Raw genomic sequence first — 22,643 nt, forward strand, 5'->3', positions numbered from 1 at the left:
TTCATCCTCAGCCCTAATGTTACTCCCATTTCTGTGGCATTTGAGGGCTTCTTGGGTCCTCAAAAAAAGCATAATACATAAAATCTTAGATGCGTCACAGGTTGTAGCGTGATGGGGCTTCGTGGAAGGTATGMACTGCGTGAGCGTGCGTTGAGCGTACTTCAACAGTGAAGGCCGCTAACTGGACAAGAAATTCAGCAGCGTGTTATAAAATACGTCCATTTTGAAGCAAGAAGCTGCTTTGCTGCAGATCATATTCCAAAGGGTTGGTAAAGAGCGTTCTGCCTCCCAATTACATTAGTGATACTCCAAACACAACTGCAGGAAACATGGGGAAAATTTAGTGCCGCAGCTAATTGATGAAAGAAAAACAAGGATCAGGAAGGTGATTAAAAATCTTCAACACTGTTGAAGTGTTTGTTTTGAAATACAACTTTTAATTTTCTGAAGAAATGTGTTCTCCTTTAAAACAAGTTGTCATCTGCAAGATTTCTGCTCTCCTAATTCTTATAGGACTCTTATATAGCCTACTCATATTCCACTGCATGAAGACTATCATGGACTCAATAATTCAAWAATTAATAAATTGAAAACTTTGAATTGTGCGTAAAACCTCTCAGGGCGTGCTTTGGGCTTGTTGCTTTTGAGTGGCAGGAGATGATTAGTAACCAACTCTAGTGATAGCAGTTGRTGCTCTGATGGTAAAAGGTTTGTATTTTTTTTTTTTGATTTTGTTTTGGTTTTGTTTTTAAATGTAGCATGTGGTTGTGATTATCAGGCTAGGCACTGAATCTGGAGTATACTATTAGACACATCAACTAAAATACTTTGTGCTGGGTAAATTAGTCRTTTAACTTCTAATAGAGATGCAGATTGTAAATATGACCTTGTTTTAGAGAGAGAGGTTTTATTATGGGGACAGTCTCTGTTAAATCAGGACTTCTGGCAATTCTATAGTCTTGCTTTCAAGAGAGTAACAAAATAAAAAGATATGCTTAAGGGTTGTTAAGTGCAGTACATTAAGCTTCAACTTTGGTYTTTGTTATTAAAGAGTTTGCTTATTAATGTAGAGAGAGTTACTTGTAGACTGASTCTATCTTTGAATTTTTGGTAGTGGTTCAGAAATCAGTGCAATTTTGATGTCTGTAGATAGTGATATTGGGATATTTGCGGAAGGTCTGCAGCCGCAGCACATAATTTAAAAAAGCCTTTGATTTGGCAACTGGAAAACTTAAATACAAATGTAAGTTTTTATTGCACGGTGCCCCCAAATGACATTAAATGGAAGAACGTGGTAAACCTAACATGTAAATCTTAAGGGAGAGGAAGTGCTTATGATGATCTGGTGGAGTATTATAAACCAGCAGTGGGATAAAAATAGGCAAAGATGGAAAAGTAGACTGAAAACCAGGGGAAAAAATCCTAGTATTGAGGTTTTTGAGCTCTGAAATAGTTTACCAAGTGGGAACTTGATTGCTTGAGTCATTTAAAACAAGATTGAACAAGATTTTTGARTATGGATCCTAAAGAACAGTCCTATTCTGGCAATGTGATGGGAGAACTCGTTTCTTTCCAATTCCAATACAATACAGTGATTCATAATTTCCATAACCATTCTAAAAACAACCCAATTTAGTTTTTGAATGTGTTCAGTGTGTGTAAAGCTGTGGGGAAACAAAATCCAGCTTTAATGACCAATGATACAGGTTTTAGAGTTTCTGTAGTACTTGCTGTTTGTAAGCTCAAGTTTGTCTTCACTTCAGTTGCAAAATATTTTTGCTTTTTTTTTTCCTGTTTCTCATCAAAACATAGTAATCTGCCAATATGTGAACTTAAGGTCTTCAGTCAGTAGCCAGAGGAAGTGCAGATTGGCTGCTCTTTCCACAGGGTTTAGATGGTGGTAGTGGCAAATTGGGGCAGAGGCAAAATGAGGAGGACAAAGAGTAATCTTTTGTTGTAAGATTTGTGTAATCTGTACAGTATATATTTCCACAGTACTCTTGTGCAGAGATAAATAAAAGTTGGCATAGTATACTGAATTATGAAACTAGCYGGTAGGCACTTCATGTGGCCTAACAATTCTTTATTTCTTAAATATGATTTAAATGTTTGACATTGAAGTTATTCTAATATAAAGTACTTAAGATCTTAAGAAACATTAGGGAGAGAATAGCTGTGTGGAGTGTCTGTGATCTGTAATTGTGTAGAACAGTAAGTATTAATATAATTATTTATTTCGTTAAATATATAACATACAGATTTTTAAATGACATTTAATTCTATGGAAACTGWAAATATGGGGTGACCTTTTAGGATTCCAGTACAGTGCTTTTTTAGTGATTAGCAACCAAGTGATTGCATCATTTAAAGCATGACTTTCAATTTCTGTTGAGAAGTAAACACCTGAGTATCAGTCAAACTGAGTAACTCTCCTCCATTTCCATTACTGAGAAGAGTGGGTGTTTTGCACCTTTAACAAGTGAATCCAGAGCTCTACATTCCTGTTGTTTGTACATTTTTCCAGGTTAGCTCATGCCCACATCTTAAATGAATGTGTGAGCACAACCAATTTTCTTGTTCTCAGCTGTGGAGTCATTTGCTCTTTGGCAATGTTGAATKCCAGTGGAAGATTCCTGTATTGCCAAAGAGAGGGGTGCTACGGTGTAACGCTTCTTAGCAACAGATGCCTGAGCGTTGGGTCTGGACCTTGCCACCAGTAGTGTTGACTTTGCAACATTTAGGGTTACGTTCTTTGAGAACACTGTGCAGATAGCATCTCTTTGATTATCTGGCTTTGGGGAGCTGTACAAGGCTTTAGATTCTGAAAGCATCTTTAATTGCTATTCTTTAAAAATATTCTGGAATTTCASCAAATAAATATATGAAAGATCTATATAAATATATAGAGTTGAACCTCTTCATCTCAGACAAGTAGTAAATAGTGTAAAACCAGCAGCAGCTTGCAGTAGTTTGCAATATTCCTTTTTTCTTTGTCTTCTGCAAGTCATTCAGAGTTACTACTTATTCATCCTGTCTCTTACAGAAGGTAGGGGCTTTGCTAAGTGGGCCATTGGTCAGTGGGAGGAAGTGGGAATCCTGAAGGCAAAAATAATGAAAATTGAATGACAAGAAGCCTTTTTACTCATCAAAGAAGGGGTGGGAAGAAGGGCTATAATCAGAAGATGATGTTTTCATGTGACTTCTTGAGAGAAGAGGTTAATTAATGACATTTCACTGAAATGTGCCTCATATATTAATGAAAAAAGTGGTAGTGTGATAGCTTTGCCTGAAATAGTCCTTRATAGCAAATTCTTGTTTTTACCCCCCACTCATCGGCTGGGCGTCCTTTGGCGTGCATGTGCTGGCTGCTTGGTCGGAGCTTGCAATGCTGCCTCTTGCCCAGCTTGACATAAGGGAAAACAAGAAGGAATTGGAAACACTGTGCAGGTGGCTAGCGCGGGCCTGGAGACTTTCTGACATGTGAAGGATAAGATCAGAAAGAATATAAGAGAACAGTGGCATAGAGTATTAGAAATTGTGAAATAGCTTGTTTTAATCATCTTTCTAGGCTTACATGTGTAAAAACTCAATGAGATCTATCAGATGATAATATTGCAAAGTCATTTCTGTTTATTTTTAGCTTTACAATGCCATTGGTATTGTAAAGGCATGTGAGAATCCAGACAATTTACTGGGTTCTTATTCAGGGTAGACTTAAGTACTGAAGAACCTTCTATTCTTTTTTTTTTTTTTCAGATATTGAAAAATATCACTTGGTATGCTGAACGTGTTTTAACAGAGATCTCACTTGGGAGTCTTCTGATACTGGTCGTGATAAGAACCATCCAGTACAACATGACACGGACAAGGGTAAGGAGTTAATTTAACGCTTATGTACATACTGTTGAAGTTAGAAATCCGCACAACAAATTCAATTTCAAACAGGATATGGGATTTTTCTCGCTTCTGCTGCAACCAGTAGACATCTGAAGCTATAGAAGGGAGGGAAGATCAGCCATATTAACTAATCACAATAGTAAGTGCTTCTGAACTTGTAACACAATTTCTGCATTATCATTCAATTCATCAGATAAAATTCTCTAAAATCCATAGTCTAAGTACAAAACTAGAGATGTAATTCTTGAAAGAAACAGAGTTCAGATGAGAAGAAAAAATACCACGTAAAGGCTTGCAGATTTGTTTTGTTTTGTTTTGTTTTTTAAACCTGTATGAAGTTACTCAGAAGTGGAAATTTCAGCTGTTTGTTGTTAGATTTTTTTTTTTCTTTTCAGTGAAATAGTACAGTGATTAGATAAGACCTTTTTGAGTTCTGCCAAAGAACTCAAAACTGCTTCAACTTCATAACCTAATAGATTATTTTTTTGTGAATTTTTGAAGTGTACGATTCTAAACCTTATATCAAACATGTAACAATGGTATCAGGCACTTTAAAATACTTTTAACAATTAAATAAAGTCACAGAAACTTTTTACATAAAAATGATKCAAAAATTGATCAAATATGTTTTGATTGAAGAACATAAGCATTTAACATTTATGATGGTACCAGCTAGAAGAGAAGATTTTTGGCATGTATTTATAGAATTTTGAATTTGTTATGCTCAGGTATAAATGTGTATTTTAGATCTGCTTAGAGAGAAGAAATCCTTTACTTGTAGAAATAATTAAACATTGATGCATAGTGACTGRTCACACCCCTGATGAAGTAAAGTCTGGAAATCACATAGCTGTTTCTTGCAACAGCTGAATGTACAGTAGGAAACCCTGTTGTTTTTAGTGTTATCACAATAAGTCAGTACGACGATTTAAGATTAATTCTTTTTTCCCTTTTGAGCAGTAGTCCCATCCATGTTTACTTGTTCATGACCAAGATTAGTTGATACTGAAGACTCCCATATGGCTATGACTTCTGAAGTTTGTTGTGTCTGTGAAAAACCTTCGCTTTGATAGTGTCGTCACTCATATGCCTTTCTGGTCAAATGGTGTCAGAGCTGCTAACAAGGAGAGCAGAACTCTGGAGTATCATATAGTAATAGCTCTGGGGAGGTGGGATACTGAGACTGTTCAGAAGGAATTTTTAGGAGGATCAAGAGCAGATCATTTAGGATAAGATTGTAAAAGGTAGKGTAGGAAAATGTCTTTCAGTATTTGTTACAACCATGATGTGGTAAATCAACATATATATGTAYGTGCATGCCTGCTGCACACACACTAAAATCTCTATGAAATCACTCCTATAAGCCTTATAGAAAATGTTTTTAGAACATTCCCAAGTATGCAATCAGCAGTTCTGTTATACCTCTTTGACCGCTTCCTATAAGGCAACAGATACTTATCAGTCTTTTGAGTGGTTTCTTTTAGCAGGTATCACTGTATATAAACAGGAGAGTTTGATATGATTTTCTCCTCCCTATTTTTTTCCCAACAGGACAAGTACCTCCACACAAATTGTCTGGCAGCCTTAGCAAATATGTCGGCACAGTTTCGCTCACTTCATCAATATGCTGCTCAGAGGATCATCAGGTAAATAAAAGATGTCTGAAACAGAGCTCTATTTAAACTCATCTTTGCTGAAAGTCAGGAGTAGATGAGCTTGAATTTTATATGCCTTAATAGAGGCTGATGAATTAAGTAACTGACTGRAACTCAGTTAACTGAATAAATCTGACTTGCTTCTAGAGCCTGGTTCTGTTCAGAATGCACAAGCAGTACTAGTTTCTCTCTCTGAGAAACTTCTGACTGTTCTCTTAACAGTATAGCTCAGCGGCTCCTTTTAAACTGAAAGATTTGCAGTGATTTCTAGGAGCTATGCTTTTTTAGTCCTGTATCAAGTTATTACAAAGATGCCCTGTGAGGTGGTTCTTACATATTGCACACACTGAATTTTCAGCTTGGTTCAGTTCTTCCTGTACATTTGGCAAAAGCTTTATCTGTTAAATCAGACAAATATAATGATTATTTTGTAATAGTCTTGTAAATATGGGCTGTAGACCCTACACCTGTAGTTTTCAAATGATTGTTTATAGTGATAAGATAATCAATATCTACTCTGGTTCCAAAAGCAGAGCCATAACTTTGCAGAAGTAGATATTGCAGTTGGTCCTTCTCATTTTTCCTTCTGTGCTATAGATCACTGTGTAAAGGCATGTAATTGTGCAGCAGGTACCAATCTCATCCTGGCAGCCAACCTGCTGCACACCCTAAAGGAAACCAATGCAATTTGGAGTAAACCTCCATAGTGCTTGGCAATTACAAACTGGGTGCCAAAAATAAGTAAATGGTTGCATGTACACTTTGTAAAGGACTAGGTTAACAAGAAATACATTTTGTTCGTAAATGACTGGTGTTCAGGATTTAATTCTTTCCTTGCCCCTTGTGTTCTGGAAATGCTTGCTTCCCTGCATATTAACTACTAATTAGCGTGAATACATCCTTTTATTACCTTCTCCCTGCTTGACACACAATCTTCTACTACCCTGGCACTGTTAATGGGCATTCAGAATTTAAATTTGARCTTTTTTTCTGCTACCTGTCTCTGATGTCTCAAACACCTGTGCTTCTCATTTCTCACATCACAAGTTTGCAGTATAGGTACATTTCGTTTTGGCTTTCCAAGCCTTTACTGGTGTTTGACTTCTGAAGTGAAGTCACAGATCCCTGGCTTGTGTAAGATATGCTACCCTGATGCTCACAAACTCACTCCTGTTCTTTATGTGATACTTCATTGCCAGCTTTGGAGTTTTTTCCTATGTTTCTGATTTTCTTCCATTTTATTCTACTGCGTTTTTCTCAGACCCATGTGAGATATGTTCTTCTGATTATATATTTTAGCCCTGAAGAATTTACCCTGCTAGTCCTGATATARCTGGCTTTTGTCATCAATCAGCTATTTAGTAGTCATGTAGCATAACGGCATGTGTGTTTCTATGTGGCTTGATTTTCATCAAGCTCCTCTGAGTTAATGGGCACCTACTATTCAAAATTTAAAGCTATGGTTCAAGTGGATTATGGAATGAGTAAACATACAGTGTGCTGGCATGTGAGAAGGGGTGGAAGAGCAATCAGTAATCTTGGAGGCTGCTCTTTTATTGTATAAAGAACTAATAAAGCCACATTTGAAATACAATGCCAAATAGAAATAGAGATGTTAGAGCAAAGAAAACAGTTGTGGCTTATTCAAAATTCGTAGTTCTTCAAAAAATGCAARCTGTTAGTAGCTACCCTGATTGAATTCTGTACAGCACTTAGCAGAGACTTAACATGGGTTGGAGGCAATGCCTCGTTACAGCTAACATTTAACAAAGGTTCAAATGCATTGAGAATTGCTCTGTCTTGTCTTTATTCAGAGAGTGAGACTGTGCTTGGGGCTAACTCTTCAGTAATCTTTGGTGGCAGATAGAAGATAATGTAGTTTGTGACCCTGCAGCATTTGAAAAAAATGTAGAGACTAGTCTGAGGGGCGAGTTCTCTGGACAGGGTGCTGGTTATGCCAACCATTGGGTGCTGTCAGGGTTGGAGTCATATTTTTCTGCGTGGAAATAATGTAAAGATAGACACAGAAAATGGGCATGCCTATCAAGTCAAAGGAGTTGCAAACAAAAGGGCAATATCATCTGTATTATATAGAAYACAATATTTTTATATAGTCTAAAGATATGCCACCCTAACATTTTTAAACGACTGCCATTTTGTAACCAGCTACTCTTTATTACTGTATAGTAGAAGTTGTAATGAAAGAAGGTGGCTTTAAATTTGAAACAGAACCAGAAAAACAAGAGGAAGATTAAGGAATATATCGTTTTTTTTAAAATATGTCTTATTGTTCCATAATCTTATCCTGTGGTTAGAAGCTGTACATCTGGACAACGGACTCAAAACTGGCCACCAAAGTTGTTATTTAATTTGTCACCATAATTGTGATTGCTTATAAATCCRAAGGCCCTACTATAAAAAATGTATTAAATTCTGCAGTAAAATGTCCAATGGGACTATGACACGGGTAGGCTAGAGGGAGGTATAAGCTCCAGAGGAGTCTTTCTCCTATAAGGTTTTMCTGCTAATAAAGTAGAATTTTCTTCTTGGGAGCTTTACAGCCTGGGGTTCCCAGGCAGGCTTAAGCACCATACGGGAAGTATTTTAAAACTGATTTCCTCTCAAGATGAATAGTTTCTTTATAAAGTCTTGATTATCAAGAAAAGCAATAGGAATAAATATTTATGAGCACATGTATTTCATAAGAGRTACTTTGTTCTTCCTTCTCCTAGCTTATGGAGTCTGTTAGTTACTGTTATTAAATTTGGCCATCACGGATGGACCTAAGTTGCTCCATGGTCCCAAAGCAGAATATTTATACTTAAATTTTGGTTCTGTCATCAGAATTCAAGCATCTCTGTGAGGGAATAAAGCACAGTATTCATAATGAAAAAGTGTTTTCTCTAAAGGAAAAGCCTAAAAAGAAAACAGGACAACAGGACTTTATTACTAAGTATTTTAGGGGTATAGTTTTTTAAATTCTAATAGCTGTGAAGCACTTCACTTAAAATCTGCTTAGCAATACAAGTGAGTAGATGGTCATACTTCAGACCTCACCAGATGCTCTAGTGATTCCTTCCGTAATGTGAGAAGTATTTCCGTTTCCACGCAAGCTTTTTTTCCTTATCCTGTTCTGAGCAGAGACTGCCAGTTGTTATAAATTACGAAGACTATTTTCTATGAAAGAATTTGCTGACAGTAGTCAATGGAGCCTACCTAGAATCTTGCTAAAATACAACTTTATAACATTGGGTAATTTATATCACATTCCAGCAGGCAAAAAAATTGACAGATTTAAGTCTTTTTATCACAAGCAGCTGCTGGAAATAAAAATAGATGTAGAAGATGTTTTATAATCAGATGCAGTGCAGGATGCATTTAATGCTGAATGTCCTGTATCATAGACTGCCCTGACTTTGTGTATATATAGAGAGAGAGCCTTCCCCTCTGTCTTCTGTTGTCTTATTAGTTGTGGGAGGGTTGGCTTTTAATTATGCAGAAGCTATTTAATCAGCATAGTGCCGAGAATATTACCTGCACTGCACTGTCTCTCCTATTTGTAAAGTGCTGACACCTGTAGTATCTTTAGATAATACTGGTAGACTGTTATAAAAATATCTGCAGAGATGTTGGTATTGTCACTCTGGAATAGACTACCAGAGGAGTCTAGTAGTCTAGCAGAGCCAGATAGTATCTAAGTAGCAAACCACAACAGGTGAGGTGTTACACACTAGCACTGAGGATAGGATTTTCCTTTGCTTGGTTTATTAGACAGGTCAACTTTTACTTGTTTACCTGTATTGGCTTCATTTGCCCKGCCATAGTCTACCAACACAATCACTAAAAAGTAAAACTACACACTTAAGTAGTGCAAGAATTCAGTGTATCGCTTAAAGCCCCATCTCAGTTGGCATTAATTCCTCTAACCTATTTGAAAATGGCTTTTGTGATATTTGTGATTTTTGTGATATAAGCTGCCTCCTRTAGTGTGACACCCTTGAAAATTGAGAAAAGGCCTTTCCCTAAACAGCTCTGTGATGACATCTCATCATTCTGTCATTTTAATAAAATTAATGACTTTAAAGAAGACTGCTTTCTTAATGTGAATGTTTTATAGCTTCATACAGTGTGATGCTTGCTGTTTTCTAAGCAGGTGTATACCACTAGAGGTTGCCATATACCTCACTAATTAAAAACACACACGTTTAACATTAAATTTATAGAACTGGAAACATCATTTTTCCCTTTTTTCTACTGCATCACCACAGCTGTTCACATGCATGGCTGTGTGAACTGGTAGCAGCATTATATCAGTTGTACTTCTCCCCATTAGATGACAGAAAAGTAGGAGTTTAAGAGAAATGTCAAAAGATATCACATAATCATAACAGTGTAATGTTTTCCTGATTCCTTTGGCTATCCTAGAGAGTTAAATGGGAGTTGGAGGAAGAGATGAAATAAGAGATTTTTTTATCATTCTCCTAATGCTCATTGAAGTTAGGTAGAATAAGGAAAAACAGACCTACTTAAAAGGGATTGCATTTTGGCAGATCAGTGATGACTTTGACTTGCGATGTTGGATCATGAGTGTGTAATATGTTTTGCCTGAGTGTCATCCTAACCCTGCTGTACCTCTGTTATGAGAGTGAAGAGTGAGTTATGTGGAACCAGCCATACTGATTGTGTTGAGTTACTGTAAGCAGCAGAGATCCTAACCCTATTTTTCACTGATAGCCTTGAAACTGATGGAGGTGTGGGATGGAATAGATCCTAGAGCATAATGCTGGGTTTCATGCTAGCTCGATGTTACTTTTTTTCTAATAGAGTTTCGAGGAATGTGCTTAARTACCCATACTTCAATAGTAAAGGATGATTACATCTCTGTGGTTCCGTAAGTCTTATTTTTGTCATCTGAGAAGGGGTAGAAACCTTTCTTTCTCTTCACCRTCTATAACTGTGCACATACAGCTTCTACAAGTACATAAGCAACTAAAGGAAGACTAGGAAGAGTATTGGCCTGCTGCTAAATGGGTCAGGGGCCCCGGTGACAAAGGACATGGAAAAGGCTGAGGTACTTAATGCCTTCTTCATCTCAGTCTTTACTGGTGAGACTGGCCTTCAGGAATCTCAGGTCCCTAGGACCAGAGGAAAAGTCTCAAGCAAGGAAGACTTACCAACACCCATGTTGCAAGGCTGCCCTTGATTGTCTTTGAGAGGTCGTGGAGTTTGGGAGAGGTTCCTGAGGACTGAAAGAGGGCAGTGTCACTCCAGTCTTCAAGAAGGAGGATCTAAGGAACTACAGGCTGGGTCTTGGATTCCTGGAAAGGTTATGGAGCAACTAATCCTSGAAACCACTTCCAGATACATGAAGGACAAGGTGATTAGGAGTAGTCAGCATAGATTTACAAGAGGRAAATTGTACTTAACCAACCTGATAGCCTTCTATGATAAGAGGATTGGCTTGGTAGATGAAGGGAGAGTGCTGAATGTTGTTTATATCAAATTTAGTAAGGCTTTCTACACCATCTCCCACTACATCCTYRTAGACAAACTGATGAAGTATGGGCTAGATAAGTGGCTGGTGAAGTGAACTGAAAACTGGTTGAACTGCTGGGATTAGAGGGTTGTGATCAGCATCATGAAGTCTAGCTGGAGTTCATTTGCAGGTAATATACACCAGGGGACAATAACGGGTCCAGTCCTATTTAAAATATTTATTTGTGACCTGGATTATGGGACTGAGTGCACCCTGAGCAATGCTGCAGGCCATACAAAACTGGGAGGTGCGGCTGATAGTAGAGGATTGTGCTGCCATTCAGAGGTGCCTTGACAGGCTGGAGAGATGGGCAGAGAGGAACCTCATGTAGTTCAGCAAAGGGAAACACAAAAGCCCAGCACCTGGAGAGGAATAACCCCGTGCACCAGTATTGACTGGGGGCCAACCAGCTGGAGACCAGCTCTGCAGAGAAAGTCCTGGGAGTCCCAATAGACGACAAGCTGGCCATGAGCCAGCAAAGACGACCAGTGGTATCCTGGACTGCATTAGGAAGAGYRTTGCCAGCAGGTCRAGAGAGGTGATCTTACCCCTCTATTCAGCACTGGTGAAGCCACACCTGGATTACTGTGTCCAGTGCCGGGCTTCCTAGTTCAAAGACAGACATAGATATACTGGAGGAAGTTCAGCAAAGGCCCCAAGGATCTTTAGGACTTGGAGCATCTGACATATGAGGAGAGGCTGAGAGATCTTGGACTGTTTAGCTTGGAGAAGAAAAAGCTCAAGAAGGACCTTACCAATATTCATGAATATCTGATTGGGAGAGGGAAGAGGGAGCATTAAGGAGACAGAGCCAGACTCTCTTCAGTGGTGCCCAGTGACAGGACAAGAGGGCACAAACTGGAACACACAGGATATTCCACTTGAACATAAGAAAATGCTTTACTGTGAGAGTGATTGAACACTGGACCAGGTTGCCCAGAGAGGTTGTGGTGTTTCCATCCTTGGAGATATTCAGACCCCAACTGGACATAGTCTAGCTGACCCTGCTTGAGCAGGGGCTTGGGGCTAGATGATCTCAAGAGGTTCATTTCCAACCCCAATGATTCTATAATTCATCTTTATCATTTTATAGTACCAACTGTTTTGTAAGCTGAAGATTGAAATGTGAGAATTTCTGTGAATTTTTATGATTTTATGAGATGCTTTTTCAGAATATGAAGTTTGAGCAGTGCTGAAACAATTGCAAGGCATGATCTTCATTGCTGTTTTGATAGGAATGGCATAGACAAGCAACTGCAGGTTATCACTATTCTGTTTGAATAGACAATGCCTTTTTTTAAAAACATCTTTAATCCAAAGAAAACACTTCTTTCCTTCCCGTTCCCTTTTGTTGTTTTAACAGTTTTGCTCTGAAAATTACATTTTCACTAGTTCTTATTTTTTATCCTCAGTTATGAACATTCATGCAACACATTTATTAATAATTAAGTACTTAGCAGCTGCAAGAAGCATCGATCAGCAAATTTCATGCTAGATGAGAAATGAAAGCTTACTGTAGATAATGCTACAAAGTGTGAAAAATACATATTCCATGGGGGCAAAATATATTTTACATAGCACTGATAGTTTAATTTGGCTTTTTCCTAAATAAGGTTTTGGATTTTGATTTACATGTGTATATGATGATTCTGTGAATGAAACCATGTAGCTAGTCTATTAAAATATGGAGGAATGTGCATCCAGAGAGATGTCAATGTAATGATTTCAAGTTTATCTACTTTTTTTTTCCAATGATGGCCCTAACTTCCCTAAATAAGATTGTCAAAAGTTTTGTACAAACATTTGTGTTGAAAAGTGAATTATGAAAATGTTTTTTCAATACAAATTTGTACTAGTTAGGCACATAAGTTTTATAATTTAAATGTGTGCCTCTTTCTTAGGCATTGATACAATGCCTGAGTGCCTGGGCTTGCACACGCGAGAACTAGCTCATTTGCAGTCTCCATYTCACAGCTTTAGAGTTCAGTGCTTATCCAAGAATGATTTTAGCCGACAGTATAAATATCTATTGAGTTTGTGAATTTGAATGTTAATTCACAGTGGCCCTTTTAAAAAGAATAGATATGTTTTTATTTCTCTTTTCCTTCTTCAGTCATCTTTATCGAATCATACATCTTTGCAACATTCCCCAAATTATTTGTTGGAATGCTTGACCTTTCAGTTTGGATATACTTTACGTCTACCTTTTTATAGGCTCTACTTAAGCAAATTGTGTTATATTGTCATATTCTTGAATGAAGAAAGCATATTACTTGCCTGTGTTTTCCCCTACTTTTGTTGCTTTTATAAATTAGGGACAAGGAGGAAATCAATCAGATTTTTCACGTGGCCCCGTGTGTGTTAGTGATGATGACTCTGAAATGCATGTCTTAATTAGGTCTGGTATCAAGGCCTTTTTTTTTCTTTTTCCCTGACCTTGAGTTTTTTTATTTAAAAAAGGCAGTTGATTAAAATTTTCTATCAGTGGCAATTTTTAAAAACACTTAAGCGAGGTAGCTCAACTTCCTGAAACTGAACACCAAAGAAGAGAGCAGTGCTTGAGAAACAGGTTTCTATCCCTGGCTTGTAAGTTTGAAATCACTTTTTTTTTTTAAAGTAGTTTTTGGAAATTGTTAGTGTTAAGGCCCCATTCAGGGATGCACGTGGAGCTTTCATTTCTTATGGCTTTGGAGAGGTCCCTGCTTCACAAGCTTGAGTTTGAAAGCAAAACAAATAATTTCAGTAATTTCATGTCCATCATCACGTTCTGAGAGGTGAGTTGTAGCAATGTGGTTTGGAGGTTGGCTGTGCTGCTGTTGTTGTTGTTAGTTTTGTTTTTTGTTTTATTTTTTTACTCCAAACCTAAACTTTCTTCAAAAAGGACCTCATAAAAGCAGAAAACATTTTGAGCTGTCCAGGCATTTACTTATTCAAATAGTCCAGTAAAAGAAAGGTGAGAAAACCATCTATGCAAGAGGAAGGCATGTGATCTGACCTGCATATCAGGGGCCACACTGAACTGAAAATTCTGAAATTATTAGTGCGTGAATGTGGTGTGATTAGACTTTTGCAAATGCTTAATATAATTTCTTAGCGGTGACAACAACGGGATGTAATTGCTGGCTTGAAATTTGTTAGGCTGCTCACACAGGAAGATAAATTGCTCTCTCACATTGCTTTACGCTACGTGAGCATTCTGGCTTTCCCGACTCTCTCCCCGCTCCCCCCTCAATGTCCACAGTGCAGTAGAGAAGCTCTTTAAAATACTGCTTCCTGTTGCATTTGCGAACAGCAGTAGGACAGTTGATGCAGAAAACTCATAAACAGTTACCCAGACCGAAAGCACTTCCTAGGAGCAAAACTTGAGGGGGAAAAAAATACCAGGTTGCTGCATGGATGCTTCCGAGCCATTTGATTTCTAATTTAGTTCTCGTTTAAAAATGTGAGGGTAGGAAGAAAGAATTTGCTTCTGATGCTGGATTCTCATTTCCAAAGGAATGATAGGACTTCTGAATAGGAGACGCTTAGAAGCGTTAAATGAGATGTGTGACCCGAGGAAAAGAAAATTCAGTGAATGGCGTATGTAGTACTTTTCTTAAACATGTCTTTATGGCTTCTTTCTTACAGCAGAGGAATGAATGGCATTAAATTGGAAAGAKTAATTTTTTTAAATATGAATTTTCCTATTAATCATTTTGGAGTTAGAGGTGGAACTCTTTTACTTTCTGAAAGCTTAATTGAAAATTCTTATTTCAGAAATGTCAGCTTTCAGTTTTTAATAATCAAAGAGCAACATAATATAATTAAGGTGTCAGTGACAGAGCTATAATGGAATCACCCAACCTGTACATTTATCAGCACATAAGGTGGAAACTCTTTCCTGCTTCCTTTAGCAGTTCTCTGTTGGCAATGCTGTAACAAGGTACTTGAGTTGCTTAGAGCTGTGCGGCCTTGAGGATGCTTTGAAACGTGTAAGTTGGCGTAATATCAGGCACACCAGGAACCTGGGCATTCAAAGCATCTTTTTAATTCTGTAAGAAAGACCAATAGACAAATCTTTTATATCCTAGGTTCAAATCTTAATTGGACCATTAAATCTCAGCTTACTTATCTCTTCTCCATAACAAAGTGTCCATAATAAAAAACCCTGGAGAAAAGGATTTGCTGTTGATTTCATACCAGTGTGTGTCAAGAGACTCTTAAGGAGTCAAATATGTAATAATAAAAGATTAAGCTTTTTTTTTTTTTTTTTTTTTTTTTTTTTTTTTTTAAAAAAAAAGAAAAGGAAGAAGAAATGGAGGGTAATCAGTTGTTTCACTAAAGGAGCGGTATCTGCCTCTGTAGATACTGTGAGGGGCATCGTTGCAAATCCTGGCTTCTGAAGATGAAATGTAAATATCTTTGCTCTGGGCTATTCAAAAGTAATAGGTAATTATTTCCTCTCCTTTTCTTTTGCATCTTATGCAAACTGTACTTGTGCTAGAAGGAAATGCCGTTAATGAAAGTAAGAGCAATAGTAAGACTAGGTTCTTTTCTAACCACAAGAAAAGCATCTTTCTGTGCTCTCAACTTCATTTTTTATGTGCCACACAACTGATCTATTTGATTTTCTACATTTGCCTAAAAGCAGAGGAGAAAGACCATTCCTCCCAGCAAACTTCYGTTGCTCTGTAATATACCTGATGAATTTACATAACTTTGAAGTATTTGTGTGTTGATTTTTCCCCCCAACTAGCTCATGTGTGTCTGTCTTTGCTTTGGTGACCTCTGCCCTGTGCTATACGCCTGAGATTTTTGGAAAGAAAGATTTATTTCCAAAATCTCTTCAGTATAGATGGCCACAGAACTGATTGGCTGACATAGCCTCAAAAATAAGAATTAAAATCCTCAAAGATGTTTCACTTTTAACACTTCTTGAGTTTGGAATAGCCCTTGGAGCATTTTAGCTTAAAAGAGAGCCCATTTATATCTAACCTGGATATAAAATGATATTCTATTTACGAGAGCTACTGCAGGAGGAGAATGTTTTTGTTGTCCTTCCCTGCCTCGAGTGCAACATGTTACAAAAATGAAAATCTCAATTTTACTGGATGTTCCAAGAGATGTTTTAGAAATGACTTTTTGGAAAACGACCCTCATGATATTGCCATGTTCGAGCAGTGTTTGAAAGCAGATACTTTGGGAATGGAAGATTAAACGGTTCCAAGCCACTGGGTCTAAACTTGATTTTTCTCTGCGGACTGTTAGGAGTAGAAGTTGTGTGCCTGGCAGGATACTTGAAGAGATTTTTGCATCGACTGTTCAGCCTCAGCTTTTTGGTAATTTTGGCTTGTTCTCTCATGAGCTGTGCACTGGCACAGACACACTGCTCTATTTGCAGTTGCTTTTCATGCTTTTTATTGTCTGCTCTTTCACTTGATAGTTCATATATAGTTTCCCAAATCTCTGGAGAGGCTTTTGTTGGGATATAGAAACAATATACAAAGACATCAAGGGTGTTAAATAAAAGAAACATATGCTGGCCTTATTAGTAGCTTGCTGACCTAGATTAGCTGTGGGGAAGCTTATAAGCTGATCAGCCATTCCAAAATTGGGAAGTGTCATTGCAATTAGTAGAAAAGGCTGTGACAAAATGAGGAGAGAATTGTTAAGGTAAGGGAAAAAAGGAGTATTAGTAGTAAATGTCCTCCCATTGCTATGGCTTAGCAAAGTAGAAATGTAATTGAGTTAATTTTGGAAATGAATGAAGCATTCTTTATTACTGTGCATTGAATGTTAGTTGCGCTCAGAAATAATAAAATACCGTTCCGTGCTGTTCTAGCTCTAGCAACAGAAAGAGGAGCGAGTGCTCCATGCACTTGGCCTCTTTGCCTGTGTGGTGACATATGGAGGTGAGGTTTTAGGCTGATATCAGCTGTTTCTAACATGGAAAAATCATTGAACTCGGTTTAAGCCTGGTTGAACCTGCTGGGGSTTCTTAGTGGGCACCTGCTAGGACATTAATACCCTCGCTGCCCATCTGGTGTAAGCAGCCGAAGGCCGCATACCATTAGAGATGCTCTGAGCCCGGCACAGCTTTATTTTGAGATAGGTTGGACCTGTGTGAAACGCTGGTGCCTAGCTTCTGAAGTTCCTCTCAACCTGAGGAGGATGTGATTTGAGGCTGGGATGGAAGTTGTTTTGGGATGGGATTTAGAAGTGTTGGAGCCTSGTAGGCTCATTACAATGTCTGTTTCCCATGTCTGCTTCTGCAGCAGGTTGCAGAAGCAGGCTTGAGCAGACTGTTGCTTTTCGTGTGAAGAGTGGAGGTGCGTGTACTGTGCTAAAAACTCAACTTTGGACAATATACTTTCTGTCATCCCTGACCAATTTGTGTGTCTCTCCTGACTTGTAAGATGGAGCCTTTGTAGTAAYTGTTTTGCTTTGGCAAAGGTTATTTTCTGCAAAATTGTGCTGTACTTCGGTGCGTTACAAGCTGTTAGCCACCACGAGGCAGAATGTGGAATCTAAYGAACGTAATTCGAATTAACAAAAAATCCTGGCCTGAGGACTGAGGTAAATGCAAGTGTTGGTATCTCTTTCAGGGMAACTTAGAGCATCAAATAGATTCTTGTATGCAACTAAAAGCTGCTGTTTGGGGGGGAAAGTCCGCTTGTCCCACCTTAATGCACAGCTAATGCTCCCCATAAGCTCTCTGGAAATAGTGCAGTTTGATAATAGTCTTCAAATTGGGAAAGTAAACGTTTTCTTTTTTTTTTTGATGAAACTTCAGAGCTTTTAAAATTGTTTATCTCGCACATCCGTTGCTATGGAGAGGAAGCAATATTTGGGGAAAGCCTTCCATAACACTGTCCATCTGCCATTTGTCTTGACAGGCTGCTCTGCCAGCCCAGCTCTGCCTTGCCCTTTGCCTGTCACAACTGCGTGTCACCTGTAGCGTTTTGGCCATCGTTATCTCCTGTAACGCATTTTAGATTTGCCCGCAGTCTTGAACTACTGCTGCTGTTCTCTGTTAAATTTGGGCAGAAATACCGGGTGAACTGATTATTCCTGCRGCTTCCCTTCCGGTGTTGTTTTACAGATGAATTTGCCGAGTAAATTGAGCTTGTCAGTTCTTCGTAGATGCCTGGTGTTCAGAGCTAGACTCGCCCCTGGCGCTGGTACCGTCCCCTCTGCAGAGTGCGCAGCGGGCCCCGAGAGCGTCCTGCGCGCCAGCCGCAAACTGCAGCATTGCAAATTGCAAAGTAGTTGCTTTAGGAGGACGTTGCTCGTTCCTGCGTTGTTTCTTGAGAGTTAAAGGGAGGAGACGTGGTTGCTCGGATTCGTGCAAGATGCTCRAAAGGTTCGTGTGTTGTTGCAGCTTCTGCCCCTTCTCGGCCAGGCGGCGTGTTTCCGCGACGCAGGCGCTCCCGCTGCTCGGAGTCGGAATCAGTGAAGAGGGTAAAGCCTGCAGATATTGGGTTGTCTTGGTATTTGCTTAAGTAAGTTCCAATAAGGGAAACCGTCATGCATTATAAAAACTTTTGTTTGTGAAATCTGCAAAGCAAAWGCTCAGATAAGGTTTCCTAGTGCAAATGGGATGCAGACTGTATTTGAAATAATTTGTACRTAGAGGGAAGAGAGCATTTATGCGTTTYTTATTTGAAGTCTAGAGCAAGGCTACCTCCAGTCTCAAATCCCACGTGGTTTAGGAGTTTCCCATGYCTAGTTTACCTGAGATCATTYTAAGTTTTATAAATTTTCAGTTATTTGGAAACAGCTGAATATTTAAAGGAAAAATAATATCCATGGAATTGTACTTGGGATTTTTGGTTTCATTTTCTGTTTTCCACCATTTACAAATTGACCTTTGGTAATGTGCCGTGATGTTCAAAATAATCTGGCCATCAAAAGTGTGATATATTTATGAAAGGAAGCTCATCTGTGGCAAAATGTGGTGTTTCTGGGAGCCGCTATATGACTTTAGTAAGTTCTAGAAGAAAAGCTGGTATGTAAATTTACATCATTCTTTTTCCGTATTTCCAAGGAAATAAAACAATTTTTCTTCCCGTTTGATTAGACCAACGTCCAGTTCAACCTGGAAGCTGCTCTCCAGCAGCATTTGCTACGGGCTTGTCATGAAGCTTGCACCTGCTCTTTTCATTTGGTGTCTTCTAATTTTTTTTGTATCTGAATGTTACAGGTTTTGCATTCTAAAAAGTGTGTTCTGCAGTAGTAAATTGCCATGCATCGGATTTTCTGAGATTTAGAAGGAAAAAAAAAAAAGCAAGGGGAAATAAAGAATTTAAGTAGTCTTTTAGAAACTATTGTTTGTTGTTCTGATAGAAGTTAGAATCTGCAGTCTTGTCTTCTCTGTTTGTTTTGAATGAGGTTGGTGTTCTGTAACAGAAATAAAGTGACTCAAGGTAATGACTTGCTTGAACCTGTCTTTTGTCTTCYGTTGCAGGCTATTTGGCTCCTTAACTGTTTTATGCAGATACAACATGCACTGATTCCTTTTTMGAAATTTTCTCTGTGGAGAAAGTTTTGATATATGATCTAAATAAATGCATGAATAATGTCACAGGGATTTGTCTTTGACAAGCTATAATTCTATTATTGCTGCAAGTAAAGATTAGCATGAAACAAAATATATCATTGATTATAAACCATGTTTGTTTCTTTCTTGTAAGACTGCTGCTTATTTCTGATTTATCTGATGCCGTCATTTGTATATATCTGATGCCTTCACAGCTTTGTAGTTCACTGAACTGACTTCTACCTCTAGGTGTGTATAAACAGCATAAATACGAGCGAGGAAGTAACTGCTGAAGAAAATAAACCAGATAACAAATCCATACGAAYTGCATCAGTCCCTTCCAGAGAGCAGCTCCCTTCAAAGTGCCTTTTGAAAGCTTCCTTCTACCACATGTGGAAATCTTGAATTTAGACCCCACACTTAAGTAAGGATTTTCAAATAAGCTTCCTAACTGCGTTTAGGAGAACAGAATAACTGTATATAAAATTTCTGTATCCATAAGAATTTGAGCCAAAGCATTTCCCACCACCATATTCTTTCACTGTAATTTGCATGGCTCATGGGAAGAATATTGTGCTTTAAAACATCTGGCACTTCTAATGGAGGGTGAAACTATAGGCACCAGGAAAAAAAAATCAGGATTTAACAACCTTAATGTGCATCAAGTCTTTGTGACTGTTGAATGACTCAACTTTTTAAATGGTAATGGCCTTCAGCAAGTTTAGGGAAGAACAGGCTTTTAGGTAAAGTAAATACACTTAGTTCCGCAAAGAATAAATAAATTTGCTGTGAAGTTGTGTAGAGGCATGTTTCTATAACTCATTAATTGTGCTCTTGGGTCCACAAATGGGTCTTTCTTCAAATACTACAATTTACATCGGGCTCGGATTAGAACAACGTTGCGAAACGCGGGACGGCTCAGACAAGCCATGCCGAGYGGTTGTCAGCTGACAGCCGGAGAGCCCCCTCTCGCCGGTCGTTGTTGGTGTCCTGATGGAGGACCTTCGGGTTAATAGGGGCTGCAAACCTGTCGCTTGTGCAGAAATGCAAATGTATGAAAACCGGGGTAGTGGGCATCTCCTGTACTCCGCGGTAGATTCTTGCCATATGCCAGGACGTTTCAAAAGCAGCTTTCCCGTAGTAGTATTTCTTAAGCTGCCAGGGATACGCGCCTTCCAGAAACTGGTGCGTCCGCRTGATCAAAGCCTTCATTCTTTATCTCAGACTTTGTCACTGTATCAGCCCTTCTTCCTAGCTCTTTGTATCTTTACTCGAATGGGTCTTCAGTTCCTTGTGTCTGGTTCTAGTATACAAACTTTTGTTCTTTTTGACAGGACTTCATTTGTGCGGAGATAATTTGGCCTCTCTATATAAAGAATCTCATATATCTATCATTTGACTTTCAATCAAGCAAATATGTCAGAGTATCTCCAAAGTTTGTTTATTTTTCATTTCCTTGCTGCCCTTCACAATAAATATTTTTATGCATAAAGATAATATTCTTCTCGTAAGTCTTTTGTGTACATTTGGCCAGTGCTGTGACAGAGTGCTTCTTCAGGGCATGGGAACATGGTCTGTGACGCATTATCACAAATAATTGCTTCCTAAGTATTTAAATAATTTCCATACTTCYCTGTTCTGTACTGTTATGGCACCTTTAACCCTCTGACCTCTACACTGCTGTTTCACAATAATGTAGTTAAAAATTCTGTCATCACTCTATGCTATAAGATATAAATTCATTGATTATTTCACTTGCATCTGAAAAGTAGGCCTAAAAACAAGGAAACTTTTGCTTTTTCAAAAAGTTAAGTTGCACTTTTAAAGTTAGGAAAGTTAAGTGAGGATCAAGGAGGATGAAAACTACCAGTAGTGAAGTAGGATCAATCAGAGGTTCAGAGAGTGGTCATTAATGGTTCATATTCCATCTGAACGTGGGTTACAAGTGGAGTTCCTCAGGGATCCGTACTGGAAGCTGTCCCATCCAGTGTCTTTTGGGTGACCTGGAGGAGGAGACAGAGCACACCTTTGTTGCGTTTGTGGGTGACCTCAAATTCTAGAAGAGCAGGTGATATCCTGGAGGGCAGAGCCATTTTTCGGAGGGGCCGAGGCTCGTGAAGGTCAACAGAGACAAATGCCAAGTGCTGCCCCTGGGCTGGAAATGCTGCTTGTAACAGTAGGGGTGGAACTGCCTAGTTGGGAACAAGTCTGCTGAAACAGCCCTGAGGGTCTCTGCATCAACAGAAAGGTGGATTGGGATTTTTAGGGGGTAGAAAAGAGGTGAGGAAGGGATGTTGCCACTCTCTTAGCACAAGTGAGAAGAGAGTGGCAACACCCCTTCCTCACCTCTTTCCCACCCTCCAATCCACCTTGATGTTGATGCATGGTTGTCAATTTTTCATAGTATTCTTGGTCCTAAATAAATAAATAAGCAAGCTTTTATAGGGTTCTTTCTGTTGTGGTTCATCAGTACCACATTTTATTACCTTGTAAATGGAAGAGTACTAAACAAATGAAAACTTTTGGCTGGACTTCTGATTTATTATGCCATGTTTTGCTGTTGTCAAGAAGGCAGATGTATTTGCCTTTGTGCTGTTTGTACAATATAAAACAGCCTTAATAGGAGGGTCACATTTTAGCTGGAGAGTAAATTAGCCATTCTGATCTTTAGGTATCATCAAGTGCAAGTCCTAATCTCCCTGCATGTATACAGGTAGTTTGGATGCTGACTAACACATACTAAAGTTTATTAGCTTAAACTTCCATTGTTTATTTTACAAAAAAGATCTTGTGCTGACTTTCCCGTAGAGTCATGTTGCAGCATAATTCCCTCAACCTCTTCATGTAGCAAAATACATTGTGTATTTTTCAAGTTCTGCTGTAGAAACAATATGACCTAAATATTTAATCAGGCTTAGCAAAATTGGCTTTTTTATGGCTGCAGATTAATCTGGTTTCTCTGAGATAATACATGTGGCGTGTATGTCCTGAAGACCTTACTTTTTCTGAACAATGTTAAAGATTTATTGCCTTCTTA

General features: G+C 38.5%; 1 protein-coding gene across 1 annotated transcript in view; it reads left to right on the forward strand.

The window, feature by feature from the left end:
• The window catches only part of DYM (dymeclin), a 211,303-nt gene that overhangs the window by 101,409 nt on the left and 87,251 nt on the right, over window positions 1-22,643 (forward strand). Inside the window, exons 12-13 of the mRNA XM_085322185.1 lie at window positions 3,757-3,870; window positions 5,449-5,543. Coding sequence (XP_085178311.1) covers window positions 3,757-3,870; window positions 5,449-5,543 — 209 coding nt within the window. The remainder of the gene's footprint in view (window positions 1-3,756; window positions 3,871-5,448; window positions 5,544-22,643) is intronic.

This window comes from Rhea americana, unplaced genomic scaffold (genome assembly GCF_003343005.1).
Source record: "Rhea americana isolate MKP2758 unplaced genomic scaffold, rheAme1 scaffold_75, whole genome shotgun sequence".
NCBI classification, from domain to species: Eukaryota; Metazoa; Chordata; class Aves; order Rheiformes; family Rheidae; genus Rhea; species Rhea americana.